Source organism: Leucoraja erinacea, chromosome 4 (genome assembly GCF_028641065.1).
Source record: "Leucoraja erinacea ecotype New England chromosome 4, Leri_hhj_1, whole genome shotgun sequence".
NCBI lineage: Eukaryota > Metazoa > Chordata > Chondrichthyes > Rajiformes > Rajidae > Leucoraja > Leucoraja erinaceus.
Genome location: NC_073380.1, coordinates 108,995,133 through 109,014,453, shown reverse-complemented (window position 1 = coordinate 109,014,453; position 19,321 = coordinate 108,995,133). Strand labels below are relative to the sequence as shown.

Here is a 19,321-nt window from a genome sequence, read left to right as displayed (position 1 = left end):
AGGTCAGCGCTCCTTGGACAACATCGCCCTGCTGCCTTGGCCATTGGGAACTCCTCGCCACCGCCTCCCTCCTCCGCCAGCCAACAGCAAGGTGTGGGGCCGAGCAGTGCAGCTCAAAGATCCCATAGCTATAGGATCTTTGGTGCAGCTGCTTCAGAAGGGTCGGAGCGAATAACGGACTCCGAACAGCGGCAGCAGCGGCCGCGATTACGGCTCCATCACCTCCTCCCGCCCGCCCTGATAAGGTCCTCTGCCTGCAAATCCGCTAACGGCGCTTTCAAAACAAAGGCTCCCGCGGCCTCCCCCTCCCTTCCTCCTCCATGCCTCGGCGTGCGGGAAGGTTTGTTTTGAAAGCAGCGTTAGCGGATTTGCAGGCAGCGGCCGCTATCAGGGCGGGCGGGGGGCGGGAGGAGGGGGTGATGGAGCCGCTGTCACGGCCTTTGCTGCCGCTGTGCGGAGCCCGTCATTCTCTCCGACCCTTCCTCACCCCGCACCTAGTATATTTCTCACGCAATACAGCCGTCACTGCCGACACAAAACTTTGCGTTCCTTTTCTCCAGAGATGCTGCCTGACCCACGGAGTTACTCCAGTTTTTTGTGTCTATCTTCGGTACAACCAGTATCTGGTTGCCAAGCCGGGCAAAATGACTCGGTGTTTAGGTTTGAATGGTCAGTGGCACCCGGGCAACCGCTAATTTCGAGTCCTGATCAAGTTTGTAATGAATCTATGTATATTATTATATGAAATGGTCTTCCAGCATAATGTTTATTGTGTTTGCATATAGAGGAGAATGCAACAAAAATTTCACATGATCTGTGATGCATTATGCCACGCTTAAAAGGTTGTATCTTAGTTTTTGATTCTTTTGAAATTCAGTCATCTTACACGGTATATTTCTCCTGTGTATGTAGAAATATTAAAGGAAGCATAACTTGCACCAACTTCTTAAAATTTCTGTTAAACTTGAATAAATAGAAGCAATCATGTTTTCAAATGTTACCTTTTTTTTTCTTAATTTTACCTTGGTTGGAATCTTGTCAAATAGAATTGCAATGTTTGTTATTCTTTAAATGTAAACTTCTAGGTTTATAAATTCAAATGTTATTCTATGCCAATCATCACTAATTTTACTTCGGAGTCACGTGAGTGACTACGTGAAGAACCCGCTTCCAACGCATGCGTGTCATATCGCTACACGCATTGCAACGAGTCACACAGGGGGAACGACGTTCCCCAAGCGGGAGAATTTGAAAGTCGGGAACAGCAGGTAAGAGACTCTGCGTTCCTTTCTATGGACTTGATCCATGAAGGCTGCGGAAAGCTGGCGGGGGAGACCCGCGGAGTGCGGGCAGCCGGCAACAGCAGCAATGGCACCAATTTCCTGGAGGAAAAACCTGTGCCCGACTTCGCTCCCGCACCAGCAAAATTCACTTCTTGGCCGGGCGGGAAGCAAAGCAAAGACGTCCCGTATGCCAGTCTCAAGCGAGACTGGTTTGGAGCAGTCGCTAGCGGCCAGTGCCGAGGCTGCAGGACAGAGAACAGGGACCAGTGCTGTAAGTACCGGGGGTACACAGGATGGCTGGAAAAGCTCAGCGAGTGCAGCGGCACTAATGGAGCAAAGGAACTGGGGACGTTCGGGCCGAAAACCTTCTTCAAACGGTAAGCACCGGGATTGGTCCAAGGGGTCCCTATGAACAGCCGGGTTTTACCGACTGCGGAACTGTCGCGAGGGACCAGTCCCGGGAACACTGGGGTCGGTCCGAGCAGCTCGAACCCGACACGCAGGGAACGACGTTCACCAGCGGGAGAATTGAAAGTCGGGAAAAGCAGGTAAGAGACTCTGCGTTCCTTCCACTTACCTTTTAGGTGCAGACATGGACCGGGTCCATGTAGGCTGCAGAAAGCTGGTGGGGGAGAACCGCGGAGTGCGGGCAGCCGGCAGGAGCAGAGCAGCAACGGCACATCGATTTCCGGAGAGGGAACACACCTGTGCCCGACTTCGCTCCCGCACCAGGGGAAAAATTCATTTCTCGGCCAGTATGCCAGTCTCGCTTTGGAAGCGATTCTGGCTTGAAGCAGCGCTACCGGCCAGCGCCGAGGCTCACAAACTGAGGACATTGCAGTGGGGTTGACCGGCTGCAATCGACCGCGAGGGACCAGTACCGTGAGTACAATGGTCGGTCCCAACGGGTTTTTAGTTACAGAGATCGCTTCTTGGCCTTTTGGCTAAGATCAAGTGTAGTATCTGTTCTTATCAGTTTAATATCTGATATGTCCCTTATCTAGGGACCATATAAGCAGGAGTGCCCAGAACTGAGGGCATTGGAGTGGGGTTGACCGGCTGCAACGACCGCGAGGAACCAGTACCGTGAGTACCGGGGTCGGTCCCAGCGGTCTGAGATAAACGAGCAGCCAGGAGCGCTGAGAGCGTTGGAGCCGATTTTGACCGGCTACACAGCAAAATCCCGACGAATCGGGTACAACCCCACGGACCCCATTGAATTGAGTGGCGGTGCAGGCTCGAGGGGCTGAATGGCCTGCTCCTACACCTAATTTCTATGTTTTTTCATAAAAATCTGTTTATTAATCCTTTGGTTAAAGTATTAGATGGGTCCAGGGCGCTGGAAGTACGGAGACGGCGTGGACCCGCTAGCCCACGCTGGAGGAAGCCGGTACGAGTGGCTGCAGCATGACAGCAGCCAGCACAGGTGCCTGTGAGTACCGGGACCGTGTGGAGAGGTGGACCTACATACAAGACCGGTGCGGTCAGCGGTAGGGCGAGGGAAACCCGCAAACCAGTGCCCGTGTGTACGGGGGACGGAAACAGCGGGGGAAAAAAGGAGCTCCTTCACAGTAGCAGTCACATGGATGTGGAGACTAGCCACAGTGGGCAGGAGGTAAGCCCCACATGGGTACCCCGTGCGGGACCCCTAGAGATCTCTAACTCTATAAAAAAGAGTAGGCAGGACCCTGATGGGCATGGTAGCTGATTACTTTAAACCAAGTCAAACAGGGGTAGACTTGGATCCAGGATGGCAATAGTATTAACTATATGTCTGGCCACAAACTCCAACAAGAAATATTTACAGAGACTGGCCAGACATCTGCCACCTGGCAACGGTGAGGCATTACAGGTGCCCAGTGTAAACCAATGCATTTGGCAGCATATGGGGAGGAACATCAGGAACCAGGACCTCAAGATCCAGAAAACCTTAAAGGGACTGACGGAAGGGATCACAGCATACACCCGCACCCTGGACAAAACAGAGTTAACCAAAGACCATCAAGACGCACTAGCTCTGTTTAGCAATGTGCAATATGAGCTGAACTACATGCGGAAGGCTGCCATTCAGCCAGCACTGGACCCCTAATATGCTACCATTTGCAAACAAAGAACCGTGTGTGGACGAAGCCAAGACACTGGGGCTCATCAAGGCCAGCGCAAGGGCCTATTTTGGAGCACGATACCAGCCACATGCAAGACCATAAAAATGTGGCTCATACCAGTGGCAGTGCCAGAAATCAATATAACCCGCAGCAGCCCTTTTTAGGGTATGGCCAGGGACGGCCACCCTGGAAGATGCGGAAGCCTCAACCTCCCACACAACCCCGAACAAGAGATATCAAACCAGAACCCCTCTTTTCAAAAAACCAAGGAAATAACATAACCACCAGTAACCATGGAGGTAGGTGGGTGTGGTTCTTCTGTAAAAAAGGGACCCACGACGGTGGGGGGGATGGGAGGTTGCAATACTACAGTTATGTATGGTGTAAAATCACTACAGACTCATATATTCTCAGCTGTATTCAGGGTTATCTGATAGAATTTACTTATCCCAATAACCCCAGTACAACATACACCAGAAAGGCATTTTGTCCTTACAAAAACCGAACAATCTAAAGCCCACATGGTGCTACAAAAATTGTACACAAAAGGTGTGATTGAGCATACTTTTCATGGAAAATTAGAATTTGTATCAAACATATTTATTAAAAATAAAATAGATGGGGGTTGCAGGATTATCATTTTCAACCCTAAACACACTCGTTCAATATGTTCATTTTAAGATGGATACTCTTATTACTGATAAAGAATTAGTGTCAGCGGGGTTTTCTATATGGCAGGCATTGACTCAAAAGATGCATAATATACAGTACCCATCAGAGGGGATCACAGACGGTATTTGAAATTTAACTGGATGGGGGGGAACGTTGGCAATATACAGCTTACCAAAGGGGCAAACATCAGCCCCAATATTATTTACTAAAATTCTAAAACCAGCTTGGCATTGTTACGTAAACAAAGCCATAAGGTGATGTATTTCCCCCGTTCTGCCTCATAGAAACATAGAAATTAGGTGCAGGAGTAGGCCATTCGGCCCTTCGAGCCTGCACCGCCATTCAATATGATCATCAATCGGGTACTAGGGAAAAGATTCAACAAGACTCGGCATCTGGGATTCTCATAGTACCCGACTGGCCTACTCAATCATGGTATTCGGTCATACAGGGGATGGTGGTTAGAACCATGTTCCCTTATGAACATAGCCAAATTTATTAATTCATCCAGTGACTGGGGGCAGTCATCCATGCCATAAGACTATGGATTTGTTGATTTGTAGAGTCTGAAAGACCCACCACACGGCATGGGGCTGTCAGACAGGACGATGAATCTCATCTCATCTGCACAAAGACTGTCAACACGGAAGCAGTACCTTGGACACATCAAGAAATGGGGCATATACTGCTTGGACAACAACCTCGACCAAAAGGCCAAGAACATTCTGGCCGTATTGGAATTTTAACAAGCCTCCATTATGATAATCGATGGAGCTACAGTGCCATCAATAGTGCCAGAAGTGCACTCTCCAATTACCTATCACAAGGAACGGAGCGGCACAGGGTGGGAACACACCCCCTGGTAACAAAACTCATGAGGGGCATATTCAATGCAAATCCCCCTAAAACCAGGTACTCCAAAATCTGGGAGGTGGGTGTCGTTCTAAACATGCTGAGGAGCTGGTCGCCCATAACAGCATTGTCACTTCAGGAACTGACCATGAAGATGGTTATGCTCATGGCGTTAGTTACCGCACAACGAGTCCAGTCATTAAGCAAACTGAGCCTGGACTCCCTGATCATCTCACCCGAGAAACTGGTGTTTGTCATACAGGATTTTATAAAACAAAACAGACCAGGTTCATCGGGTCAAGTGTTTGAATTTATGGTATACCCATATGACGAACGACTGTGTATAGCAAGACACATCCAACTATACATAGAATATACTAAGAGCATTCGAGGTCAGAGAATGGCGTTGTTAATCTCTGACAAGAAACCGCACAAAAGGGTCACGACCCAAACTATATCAAGGTGGCTCAAATATGTCCTAAAGATGGCAGGAATAGACACTAATGTTTTAACTCTCATTCCACCAGGGCTGCAGCAACATCCGCAGCAAAAATTCTAGAGGTACCCACAGACCAAATCCTGAGAATGGCAGGATGGTCATCCGAAAGGACTTTCCAAAGGTTTTATAATAAACCAGTTTTTGGAGCCATCATCGTGTTCGGAAACCATTTTACGTTCAACAATATAATTTGCCCGAAAGGTTACAGGGCTATGATTTTCAATTTAAAAAAAATTTATATATTTTTTCATTATACCACACAACTCTTTGTATAAGTGTGTTTTAAAATTACTAATGATGCTCTCTTCCAATACCCAAGGCAGTTGTGAAGCATGGACTCGTTCCACGGCATGAGGTCACAGAGCTTTGAAATCTTCACGTAGTCACTCACGTGACTCCGAAGTAAAATAGTAAGATTAAACAAGAACTTACCAGTTTGAAGTTTGATCTGTATTTTATGAGGAGGAACGTTGAGGGAATACGTGCCCTCCGCTCCCACCCTCTTATGATCATATCAAAAACTGGTATCTCTTTGATAATCTTACTATGTTAGGTCATTATAGGTTTCTGTGACCTCACACCGCTGCTTTGAAGAATGACACGCATGCGTTGGAAGCGGGTTCTTCACGTATTCCCTCAACGTTCCTCCTCATAAAATACAGATCAAACTTCAAACTGGTAAGTTCTCGTTTAATCTTACTATTTTAGTGGACACGACACTTGTGGATACAAGAGTGTTTCTGACCCTTTTCTCCCCACTCACTTTCATCTCCGTTCACCTCTCAAATCATTGATGGAAAGAACTTAATCAAGCCTCCTGTCATTCAGCCTTCATACCAACTTCAAAGAGACTGGTCCCTTCTGTTTCACTGCAACAGTGCCCCCCCCCCCCCCCCCCCCCCCCCCCCCCCCCCCCCCCCCCCCCCCCCTCTGATGGGCAGTTCTGATTAGCAGGAATAAATGCACTGATTGCTGGAAACTGCAGGAAGTCAGACAGCATCTGTGGAAAGAGAAACAGTTAACTTTAAGATGAAAGGGTCTTTGTCAGAGCTAGCAAAGTGAGAAAATATGTGTGTTTAAAGGTGCAGAGACTGGGATCAGATAAAGGGAATATCTCCATTACCATCAGGCACGTTTGCTATAGGAATAAGCTGTTATTTAAGTAACCTGGTTAATACATTGATGGGGGCAGTTAGAGACGATGCAAAAGGGCAAAGACCTGGAGCGAACTTCTATTACAGTAAAACTCGGATAATCCTCTTTCCATCCATTTGGAAATCTCCATAGTTTAACATCTGGTTCACAAGGTGATGTTTGCAATGTCCACTCCGGGTCCATAGTTCCCAAGCTTTCTATCCGCTGGCTGGGGTTTGTGTCCCCACACTTCCCGCATTGTCAGGGCCCAGATTCCTAGACTTCCCTCCACTCACCAGGGCACCAGTTACTGTGTTCCTTTAAACTCACGTGGCATGTTGGCCGAGCTCCCATGAAACTTACGAGGTTCACTTGGAAAATCTGCAAGTCCAGCACCACGAAAGTGTCTGGTTAACAGAGTTTTACTGTATCATGCAATGCACCAACTCAGATTCAATTCCCGGTGCAATACAAGTCAAGGAGGTGAATTCACAATTAATCTCTAAACTTAGACCCATGCACGAGTGAGTTGCAAAGTGGAGAGACCACTCGACAGCATCAGTTACAAAGAAAAGCTTAGGCATCAAGTGAGAGCAAAGGACATTTATCAGAATATAAAGTCAAATACGATGTGGTAATATTTAATCGAGTGAAAATGTAAATTTTAAAACTATTGTGTTGCTTTTTTTGTTGCCTCTTTTGTATTGATTGTTTTTGTCTGTGCCGTTAACATTCATTACAAACTCTGTGAGATCAATTTGTTTCAACTGAATTTCCTTTGCATTGAAGTAAAGAGAAACAAAGTGAAATGGAACTGAATCCACTGGGAATGTCATCCTACTGGGTTAAATGATGGGGGAGAATTGGAGGGAGAGGATTGCATATTCGTACAAAACATGTTTGATGTTGCATATGTTAAATCCTGGGATGTCAGGACTTTCATATGAAGAAAGACTGGATAGACTCGGCTTGTACTCGCTAGAATTTAGAAGATTGAGGGGGGATCTTATAGAAACTTACAAAATTATTAAGGGGTTGGACAGGCTAGATGCAGGAAGATTGTTCCCGATGTTGGGGGACGTCCAGAGCAAGGGGTCACAGTTTATATGTATGACTGCTGGAATTTCGTTCAGACTTCGGTCTGAATGACAATAAAAGGCTATCTATCTATCTATACACTGTCTTTTTGGTCACATTTTTAAACAACCAGGTCATCAGACCCAAAGGACTATGATTATTTTGCTTATATGCTCTGTCGCTTCTGTCACTTTTTTTGCATCATCCTTATTCCATGCTTTGTTCTTTCACTTTAAGTTTCTTTCACTTAAGCCCTCTCCCATAATATAATTAAAAGGGCTCCTGTAGTGGCAGATACGTTCCATGATCTTTTGTACAATTTAATGCCACTACTGTCAATGGTCAGCTGACTATTGATGTTGAGGAGCTGGTCATAGTTATGTAGGTTTCGATGAGCTCAGTTTTACAAAGGATACATCATAGCAAGATAGCCAGGAGAATATTTGAATATTTAAATGCAGAAAGCCATGCATGAATGTCTGCAGCTTTATAACCAGGATGGACAATACTTTGAAGGTGGAAGGTGAGGGATGAGGTCATGCAACTTGAATTTAGAAACATAGAAACATAGAAATTATGTGCAGGAGTAGGCCATTCGGCCCTTCGAGCCTGCACCGCCATTCAATATGATCATGGCTGATCATCCAACTCAGTATCCTGTACCTGCCTTCTCTCCATACCCTCTGATCCCCTTAGCCACAAGGGCCACATCTAACTCTCTCTTAAATATAGCCAAATGAACTGGCCTCGACTACCCTCTGCGGCAGAGAGTTCCAGAGATTCACCACTCTCTGTGTGAAAAAAGTTTTTCTCATCTCGGTTTTAAAGGATTTCCCCCTTATCCTTAAGCTGTGACCCATTGTCCTGGACTTCCCCAACATCGGGAGCAATCTTCCTGCATCTAGCCTGTCCAACCCCTTAAGAATTTTGTAAGTTTCTAGAAGATCCCCTCTCAATCTCCTATATTCTAGAGAGTATAAACCAAGTCTATCCAGTCTTTCTTCATAAGACAGTCCTGACATCCCAGGAATCAGTCTGGTGAACCGTCTCTGCACTCCCTCTATGGCAATAATGTCCTTCCTCAGATTTGGAGACCAAAACTGTACGCAATACTCCAGGTGTGGTCTCACCAAGACCCTGTACAACTGCAGTAGAACCTCCCTGCTCCTATACTCAAATCCTTTTGCTATGAAGGTGCCATTAGGTACCCAGGTAGGAGATTAATAAACTAAAATATATTTGCAACCTCTGAGGTATTCTGATATCATATCTAGGAACAGGAAGATAGATCATGGCTGAAGACATGGGTCACAGACCCAAACTAGACATCAGATCTGCAAAAGATCTAGTTCAGTTCCAGATAACAGCTGGGAAGGACAACAGGTTTTGGAAAGAAAATTGAGATTATGTCAGAAATAAAAGCTTGTGGCTTTCATTTTCCCAGTACTTAGCTGGAGGACATGCTCCCTCAACCAGTAGTGGATGGCAAGAGTGTGTCAATGTAGAAGTAATGAAAATAATGAGAGAGAGGCTGATGAAATAGAACTCAATGACATCAGCACAGATGTAGAACCTGATATATTTTCCACAGGCAGTAGTGGGGATTTACCCCCTTAATCAAACCTCACGTCAAAAACCTTGACGCGATATTTGACTCAGCATTGAAATTTGACAAACAAGTCAATGCCCAGGTAAAAGCTAGCTTCTTTCAGCTTCGGACGATAGCTAAAATAACACAATTCCTCCAGTTTGATGACCTCAAAAAGATCATCCATATAACCATATAACAATTATAGCACGGAAACAGGCCATCTCGGCCCTACAAGTCCGTGCCGAACAATAATTTTCCCTTAGTCCCACCTGCCTGCACTCATACCATAACCCTCCATTCCCTTCTCATCCATATGCCTATCCAATTTATTTTTAAATTATACCAATGAACCTGCCTCCACCACTTCCACTGGAAGCTCATTCCACACCGCTACCACTCTCTGAGTAAAGAAGGTCCCCCTCATGTTACCCCTAAACTTCTGTCCCTTAATTCTGAAGTCATGTCCTCTTGTTTGAATCTTCCCTATTCTCAAAGGGAAAAGCTTGTCCACATCAACTCTGTCTATCCCTCTCATCATTTTAAAGACCTCTATCAAGTCCCCCCTTAACCTTCTGCGCTCCAGAGAATAAAGACCTAACTTATTCAACCTTTCTCTGTAACTTAGTTGTTGAAACCCAGGCAACATTCTAGTAAATCTCCTCTGTACTCTCTCTATTTTGTTGACATCCTTCCTATAATTGGGCGACCAAAATTGTACACCATACCAGATTTGGTCTCACCAATACCTTGTACAATTTTAACATTACATCCCAGCTTCTATATTCCACACATTTATTTCCTCTCGCCTCGATTACTGCAACTCTCTTTACACTGGCATCAGCCAATCTTCCCTGTCCCGCCTGCAACTGGTCCAAAATGCCGCAGCGAGACTCCTGACGGGCATCCGAAAAAGGGACCACATCACCCCGATCCTGGCCTCTCTCCACTGGCTGCCTGTGCGGCTCCGAATAAATTTCAAGATCCTCCTTTATGTCTACAAAGCCCTAAATGGGCTAGCCCCCACCTACATCAAAAGTCTGCTCACCCACTACACCACCTCCAGGTCCCTCAGATCGGCCGTCTTGGGGTTACTGAACATCCCGCTGTCTAGGCATAAGCTCAGGGGCGACCGTGCCTTTGCGGTTGCAGCTCCTAGACTGTGGAACAGCATCCCTCTTCCCATCTGAACTGCCCCCTCCATCGACCCCTTTAAGTCGAGACTTAAAACTCATCTCTACTCCAAAGCCTTTCTTGACGTCCTCTAAGCGAGGGCTGTATGTATGCAGTGATGTTTGTATTTAATCTATGAACCACTGTTGTATAACGTTAGTACCTCCATCAATGTAAAGCACTTTGGCCAATGAGAGTTGTTTTTTAAATGTGCTATAGAAATAAAAGTGACTTGACTTGACTTTACTTGACAGTGTTGAATACAACTTGCAAATTATTAAGGGATAAGGGGCAATGGCAACTGGGCAAAGGGAAAATACGCTTTTAACAATGTTGATTAACATAGAGGTGAGGTATGAAATTTGATGATCAAAATAGCAGGAGCATTCTCTTAAAGATTATTAGTAGGTTCGCTTAAAGATTCTATTAAAGAACATTAAAGGGTAATAAGGAGATCTAAAGAAAAACTGGAGAAAAATGTGAAGTTAATGAAAGGAAATCAAGGAAAATCAAGGGTGGTTTGGTTTAGCTTGCAGAAGTAGGTGGTAGGAAAAAAATGACAGGGAGCTGAGCAGTTAATAGTAGCACAAAAGTTCGGAGGCTCACTGTAGTTGCTTGTAGTGAGGTTGGAAGGAGATGGAGGAGAAGGGTTTTAGTAGATTATAATATCGAGAAGAAGAATTTGGGGCTTTTTTATTTTAATTATGTCCTGCAATTTACCAAACGAGATTAAGACAAGAAAGCTTTATGTGTTCATGCCAGATGTGGTAGTGTTGACTAAATTGGTTGTTTACCATAAGGCCCATGACCCTTAACTTCACAAATATTCACTGCACAGAGATGAACTGCATAGGTGAAGAATCCCCAAATTAATGGGAGCAAAATGTTTTACTGGCAACAAGTACACCAAAAGTACAGGAAAGTATAATTAAATATGTTGCTGGCTTCAAATATTTCAATGTAACGGTATCCCCTCATCGGATACTAAATCTCTCCTTCAAATCGTGCCATATTACTTCCTCATTTTATCATTTGCATACTGTTTCTCAGCAATATATTTGAAAACATATCAGGTTGCAGACGTACCCTGCCCAGTAATGAAAGCCTACACAGCTGAGAAATTGCAAATATGGATGTACCTTGGGGCAACAGCTTTTCCAATGAGTGGATTAGGAGGGACAAGTGGGTTGCGAGTGGAGACAGACAGAACAAAGAGAAAAGATATGGTCTTATGTGTAATTAATATAATTGGAGTAGCACGGCATGCAAGATGTCATGGTTTGTGGTGGGGATGGATGGGGTTCGCCGAGGTAAGAGGAAGCCTGATTTTTTTTATATAAAGAAAAACATTAATGGATAAAAGAATGTCTGGAGGTGAAATGACCAAGAATGAGTGACTTGGCATATTGTCTGATGAAACAATTTTGTGGGAAACTGGAATGGCCATTTGTCTGGGTGGTTGCCAAATCATGTTCAAATGGGGTTAGAGCAGACTGTGACCAAATATTATCAACCTATAACATTAATGTTGTTTCTCTCTTCCTGGAAGCTGCCAATCATATAGCAGCATACTATTTCTAACTAAACATATACTGCTTTTTGTGTCCGTAATCTTTTGGTGAAGTATCATATTAACTTTCAGTGATTTAGTGTCAAGAGACACCCAAATTCCATTGAATACCATCATTCTTCAGTCTCATCATTTTAAAACTATTGAATCTTTCTGGTTTTTCTACTTTGTTGATGGCCTCACATTTTTCTACATTCCATTCCAACAGCCATATCCCTACCCATTCACCTAGAGTTTCTATATCCACATACATCCTGACTTGAAAATATATTGCTGTTTTTTCAGCATCAGGTGGTCAAACCCCTACAATCCCTACGAATAAAATTGTGGAAATAATAGATGGTATCAGTTCAAGGGGGCAAATCAATCACCATCTTCTAAAGAGCAATTAAGGAAGGATAATTAATATTGGCCGTGCTGTGAAGCCCAGATTCTGAACATGAATAAAGAAAGATAGCTGGGGTCTCAGTTATTTTTATTTATTAACTAAAGAGCCTGTCCCACTTGGGTGTCATTTGCGCGTCACGCAGGTGGTGCGCGAGGATTTTGAGAAACCCCAAAATCCTGGGGCGCCGCGCACTACCGCGTGTCACTGCCTATGCCACCACGTCTCACCATGCGCCATGCAAGCGTAATGCACGCCATGCGCACGTAATACACGCCATGCACGTGTAATGCATTTACGACACACGTAAATGATGTCGCGTAAATGACACACAAATGACGCCCAAGTGGGACAGGCCCTTAAATAAACGGGGTAGAAACCGTGGATGACATTAAGGTAAGTAGCTTTGAAAACAATGTATGTGGAAGCATAAAATTATAAATAGATGAAACATTAGGGTAATATTTAGACAAATGCATTCACTGCAGACAAATGTGAAGTCATCTAAAATAGAACTAAAGTGAATAGAAATGGCTCCAGGGTGACCAAGGCTGGGAGCTGAACATCCAGGGATATTCAATATTCAGGAGGGATAGACAGAAAGGAAAAGGAGGTGGGGTAGCGTTGCTGGTTAGAGAGGAGATTAACGCAATAGAAAGGAAGGGCATTAGCTTGGAAGATGTGGAATCGATATGGGTAGAGCTGCGAAACACTAAGGGGCAGAAAACGTTAGTGGGAGTTGTGTACAGGCCACCTAACAGTAGTAGTGGTTTGGGATGGCATCAAACAGGAAATCAGAAATGCGTGCAACAAACGTAAAACAGTTATAATGGGTGACGTCAATCTACATATAGATTGGGTGAATCAAATTGGCAAGGGTGCTGAGGAAGAGGATTTCTTGGAATGTATGCGGGATGGTTTTCTAAACCAGCATGTAGAGGAACCAATGAGGGAGCAGGTTATTCTAGACTGGGTATTGAGCAATGAGGAAGGGTTAGTTAGCAATCTTGTTGTGCGTGGCCCCTTGGGCAAGAGTGACCATAATATGGTTGAGTTCTTCATTAGGATGGAGAGTTACATAATTAATTCAGAAACAAGGGTTCTGAACTTAAAGGAAGGTAACTTTGAGGGTATGAGACGTGAATAGGCCAAGATAGACTGGCAATTGATTCTTAAAGGGTTGATGGTGGATATGCAATGGAAGGCAATTAAAGGCTGCATGGATGAACTACAACAATTGTTCATCCCAGTTTGGCAAAATAATAAATCGGGGAAGATAGTGCATCCCAGAGTACATAAGGAAGTAGCCCCAGAAATAGTGGATGCATTAGTGATAATTTTTCAAAACTCTTTAGATTCTGGAGTAGTTCCTGAGGATTGGAGGGTAGCTAATGTAACCCCAATTTTTAAAAAGGGAGAGAGAAAACAGGAAATTACAGACCAGTTAGTCTAACATCGGTAGTGGGGAAACTGCTAGTGTCAGTTATCAAAGATGGGATAGCAGCACATTTGGAAAGTGGTGAAATCATTGGACAAAGTCAGCATGGATTTATGAAAGGTAAATCATGTCTGATGAATCTTATAGAATTTTTCGAGGATGTAACGTGTAGAGTAGATAAGGGAGAACCAGTGGATGTGTTATATCTGGATTTTCAGAAGGCATTAGACAAGGTACCACATAAGAGATTAGTATACAAACTTAAAGCACACGGCATTGGGGGTTCAGTATTGATGTGGATAGAGAACTGGCTGGCAGACAGGAAGCAAAGAGTAGGAGTAAACGGGTCCTTTTTAGAATGGCAGGCAGTGACTAGTGGGGTACCGCAAGGCTCAGTGCTGGGACCCCAGCTATTTACAATATATATTAATTATTTGGACGAGGGAATTGAATGCAACATCTCCAAGTTTGCATATGACACGAAGCTGGGGGGCAGTGTTAGCTGTGAGGAGGATGCTAGGAGGCAGCAAGGTGACTTGGATAGGCTGGGTGAGTGGGAAAATGCATGGCAGATGCAGTATAATGTGGATAAATGTGAGGTTATCCACTTTGGTGGCAAAAACAGGAAAGTAGACTATTATCTGAATGGTTGCCGATTAGGAAAAGGGGAGATGTAACGAGACCTGGGTGTCATGGTACACCAGTCATTGAAAGTAGGCATGCAGGTGCAGCAGGCAGTGAAGAAAGCGAATGGTATGTTAACATTCATAGCAAAAGGATTTGAGTATAGGAGCAGGGAGGTTCTACTGCAGTTTGATTCAGGGTCTTGGTGAGACCACACCTGGAGTATTGCATACAGTTTTGGTCTCCTAATGTGAGGAAGGACATTCTTGCCATAGAAGGTTCACCAGACTGATTCCTGGGATGTCAGGACTTTCATATGAAGAAAGACTGGCTTGTACTCGCTAGAATTTAGAATATTGGAGGGGGATCTTAAAGAAACTTACAAAATTCTCAAGGGGTTGGACAGGCTAGATGCAGGAAGTTTGTTCCCGATGTTGGGAAGTCCAAGGATTTAAGGATAAAGGGGAAATCTTTTAGGACTGAGATGAGAAAAACATTTTTCACACAGAGAGTGGTGAATCTCTGGAATTCTCTGCCACAGAATGTAGTTGAGGCCAGTTCATTGGCTATATTTAAGAGGGAGTTAGATGTGGCCCTTGCGGCTAAAGGGATCAGGGGGTATGGAGAGAAGGCAGGTACAGGATACTGAGTTGGATGATCAGCCATGATCATATTGAATGGCGGTGCAGGCTCGAAGGGTCGAATGGCCCACTCCTGCACCTATTTTCTATGTTTCCATGTGCTACTTTCTAAGTGCTGACTAGCTGCGGTGGTCTATTGAGATTGAACACTCTACGTATATTGATAATTAAAATGACACGGACTGATGAAGGAAATAATTAAAGGGACTAATAGAATGTGGATGTTTATGTATCTGCAGAACTGGAACAAAGTAGAGTACAGATTTGTATAACTGCAAATCCCCTTGTGAGACAATATGGAATTGTGCGAGTAGTCCTAGGCACCATATTTAGGAAATAAATATTGGCCTCGTGGAGAGTTCCATTTTATCAGACTGAGAGTTAAAGTAGTGGGAGAGATTACACAAATTAGAGCTTTTATTGAGCTTAGATTCCAAATTTTGTTAATCATAAAGATGTAAGTATTGGAATAATATTGGCTCCATAATTGAGATTATATAAGTGGTAGGACAAGTTCGAGGCACCCAACCGCCTGCTACTGTTGTAATATTTTCCTGTTCCTAACTTGCCTTGCTGTTTTCATTGAGCACATTGTAATGTAAGCTTTTGGAGTTATAATCTATGTATGCGGTGTAACAGAGGAGCCTCTTTCCATTGTAATAGGACCATTGGAAGACACAGTTGAAGATGATGAGGAAGAATGTTTGTCTGAAGAAAATGATGCAATCAATGGAGGAGACTATGCACAGGAAGAAAACTTCTCCACAGAGTATGGGTCAGAACATCTCAGCTGTGAAGAAACAGAATATTACTGTGATAAAGGTAACTAGAGCTAACTTATTTTACAACAATAGATATTGCCATTGGTGCAGTGGATTTCAGTATATTGCTGTAGAAAATAAGGTCTCGATTATCGAAGGGTATTTGGATTGTTTGCAGTTTCTTGTTTTAATATTACATAGAGCATAGGTCTATCATTCTAGTTCTGTTAGTTGGTGCATTGCTTCACATTCTCATGCCTGAAAACAGGCTCGGTATAACTTGCAATGTTTCCACATTGTGTCTGCTATTGAGTCATTGTCAGTTTTTGGATGAAGTGTTTTGTATATTGCATGATTAGGAATAACGTGGACTTTTATTTAGAATAGTCAATCATTTTCAGTAGTTCAAAAAGGTAAATGAGCTGTTAATGCTAAGATAGTGTGTGAAAATGAATGTTCCTTTCTTCCTTAAATCATATTCTGTGGTGTGTAACACAGTTGGACAATTACATTTTGGTCATTGTAATCTAGAATAGGAAGGAAAAAAGCACCTTCATTTTGAGGCCTTGCATTTATTGTTTTGTGATATCACTGGCATCTATATCCATTTCTAATTGATCTTGAGAAGATGGGTAGTAGCCTTGAACCAAAGTGGTCTTACAGTGAACAAATCTAATTTAAGGACTGCCAGAATTTTGTTGAGGTGCAGAGGAAGGATTGGCAATATTCTTTTCCTGTTCGGATGATTCTTGACAGAGAGGGAAACATGCAGCTTGTGTTGACTCTGTATGCTTGCAATCTTTGCCCTCCTAGGTAGTTAAATCGATGGGTCTGAGAGGTGCTGTCAGAGCAACTTTGCCGTATTGAGTAACTCCTGTGCATTTTGTATATGGTACACACTCACACTGCATGAAACAGTTAAGCAAACTGTTGCCTTGCATTTTGTCATGCTAGTTGAAGGTTGATGGAGCTGCACTGATTCAGGCATGTGGAGTGTAGACCATCATACATTTGACATGATGATGATGGAATGGCTTTGTGGAATCAGGAGACTGGTGACCACCAAGTCTCTGACCAGTTCTTACAGATTGCAGTATTTATGTTGATCTCCATAGTTTGTGATCATTGCTGACTGTGGGAATGTTGGAAGTGGGGGACCTACTCATGCTAATGCAGTTGAATATCAAGGGAAATGTGAGCATGAATTGCTACGTAAGCATGAACTGCTTCATTACCGAGTTGTTGCAAATGAAATTGAATATTGTATTATCATTAGCAAACCTCTGGCCTTATGGTGAATATGCCGAGGATGGTTGGGCAAGGACACTGCCCTAAAGAGCTCCTGTAGTGATAAGGCTGAAGTAAATGGCCTTTAACAACCACAAAGCTTTCATGTAAGGCATGATTTTGCCCAATGCTGAGAACTCGGCAGCTTCATCACCTTTGTTACCAACTTGTACCTTGTCTGCACTTTCATCGGGTCTAATTCTGACTTTCCAACTTTGTTATCTCCATGTCAGGAGATAGGTTAGCAATCAATGTTTATTACAAGTCCATAGATACCCACAGTTGTCAGGATGAGACCCCCTTCCACCTTCTGCTGTGTTAAAAACGTGCCATTTCCAGAATTTCTGCTTTCAACCACAGTGGCACAGTGGCGCAGTGGTAGAGTTGCGGCCTTAAGGGGCTGTCCCACTGCGGCGACCTAAGCTGCGAGTTTAGAAGAGTTTGCCCTGGACTCAAACTCACAGCATGGTCGACACGAGGTCCTAGGAGGTCCCATGAGGTGGCTGGAACTCTCCTTCATGCTCGAGGGAAGTTCCCGCATACTCGCGGCCTCAGCTAGGTCGCGGAAAATTTTCAGCATATTGAAACATTTTCCGCAAGTAAAATTTGGTCGGCATGGTTCTTTTGAACTCGGAGTGCAGTGGAGTGGGGTCGCTATATAGTTACAGACAGTCGAGGGCAGGCATAGGCCATCTCCTTCGATGACCAGCCATTTTCTTGGTTCTTGGTTTCTTGGTCCTCCAAAATATTCCAAATGGAATTTAAACTGGAGGTTTTAGAAACATAGAAACATAGAACATAGAAATTAGGTGCAGGAGTAGGCCATTCGGCCCTTCAAGCCTGCACCATTAGCCATTCAATATGATCATGGCTGATCATCCAACTCAGTATCCCGTACCTGCCTTCTCTCCATACCCCCTGATCCCCTTAGCCACAAGGGCCACATCTAACTCCCTCTTAAATATAGCCAATGAACTGGCCTCAACTACCCTCTGTGGCAGAGAGTTCCAGAGATTCACCACTCTCTGTGTGAAAAAAGTTCTTCTCATCTCGGTTTTAAAGTATTTCCCCCTTATCCTTAAGCTGTGACCCCTTGTCCTGGACTTCCCTAACATCGGGAACAATCTTCCTGCATCTAGCCTGTCCAACCCCTTAAGAATTTTGTAAGTTTCTATAAGATCCCCTCTCAATCTTCTAAATTCTAGAGAGTATAAACCAAGTCTATCCAGTCTTTCTTCATAAGACAGTCCTGACATCCCAGGAATCAGTCTGGTGAACCGTCTCTACACTCCTTCTATGGCAATAATGTCCTTCCTCAGATTTGGAGACCAAAACTGTATGCAATACTCCAGGTGTGGTCTCACCAAGACCCTGTACAACTGCAGTAGAACCTCCCTGCTCCTATACTCAAATCCTTTTGCAATGAAAGCTAACATACCATTCGCTTTCTTTACTGCCTGCTGCACCTGCATGCCTACCTTCAATGACTGGTGTACCATGACACCCAGGTCTCGCTGCATCTCCCCCTTTCCCAATCGGCCACCATTTAGATAATAGTCTGCTTTCCCGTTTTTGCCACCAAAATGGATAACCTCACATTTATCCACATTATACTGCATCTGCCAAACATTTGCCCACTCACCCAGCCTATCCAAGTCACCTTGCAGTCTCCTAGCATCCTCCTCACAGCTAACACTGCCCCCCAGCTTAGTGTCATCCGCAAACTTGGAGATATTGTGCTTTAAGTTTGTATACTAATCTCTTATGTGCGACCTTGTCGAAAGCCTTCTGGAAGTCCAGATACACCACATCCACTGGTTCTCCCCTATCCACGCTACTAGTTACATCCTCAAAAAATTCTATAAGATTCGTCAGACATGATTTACCTTTCGTAAATCCATGCTGACTTTGTCCAATGATTTCACCACTTTCCAAATGTGCTGCTATCCCATCTTTAATAACTGACTCTAGCAGTTTCCCCACTACCGATGTTAGACTAACTGGTCTGTAATTCCCCATTTTTTTCTCTCTCCCTCCCTTCTTAAAAAGTGGGGTTACATTTGCTACCCGCCAATCTTCAGGAACTACTCCAGAATCTAAAGAGTTTTGAAAGATTATTACTAATGCATCCACTATTTCTGGAGCTACTTCCTTAAGTACTCTGGGATGCAGCCTATCTGGCCCTGGGGATTTATCGGCCTTTAATCCATTCAATTTACCCAACACCACTTC

General features: G+C 44.1%; 1 protein-coding gene and 1 pseudogene across 2 annotated transcripts in view; both read left to right on the top strand.

Annotated features, from left to right (window-relative positions):
• The window catches only part of zfpm2a (zinc finger protein, FOG family member 2a), a 646,324-nt gene that overhangs the window by 138,433 nt on the left and 488,570 nt on the right, over positions 1-19,321 (top strand). For both annotated transcript variants that reach the window (XM_055634910.1, XM_055634911.1), the window contains exon 2: positions 15,705-15,863. In XM_055634910.1, coding sequence (XP_055490885.1) covers positions 15,705-15,863 — 159 coding nt within the window. The remainder of the gene's footprint in view (positions 1-15,704; positions 15,864-19,321) is intronic.
• On the top strand, positions 2,208-2,310 carry LOC129696793 (U2 spliceosomal RNA; annotated as a pseudogene).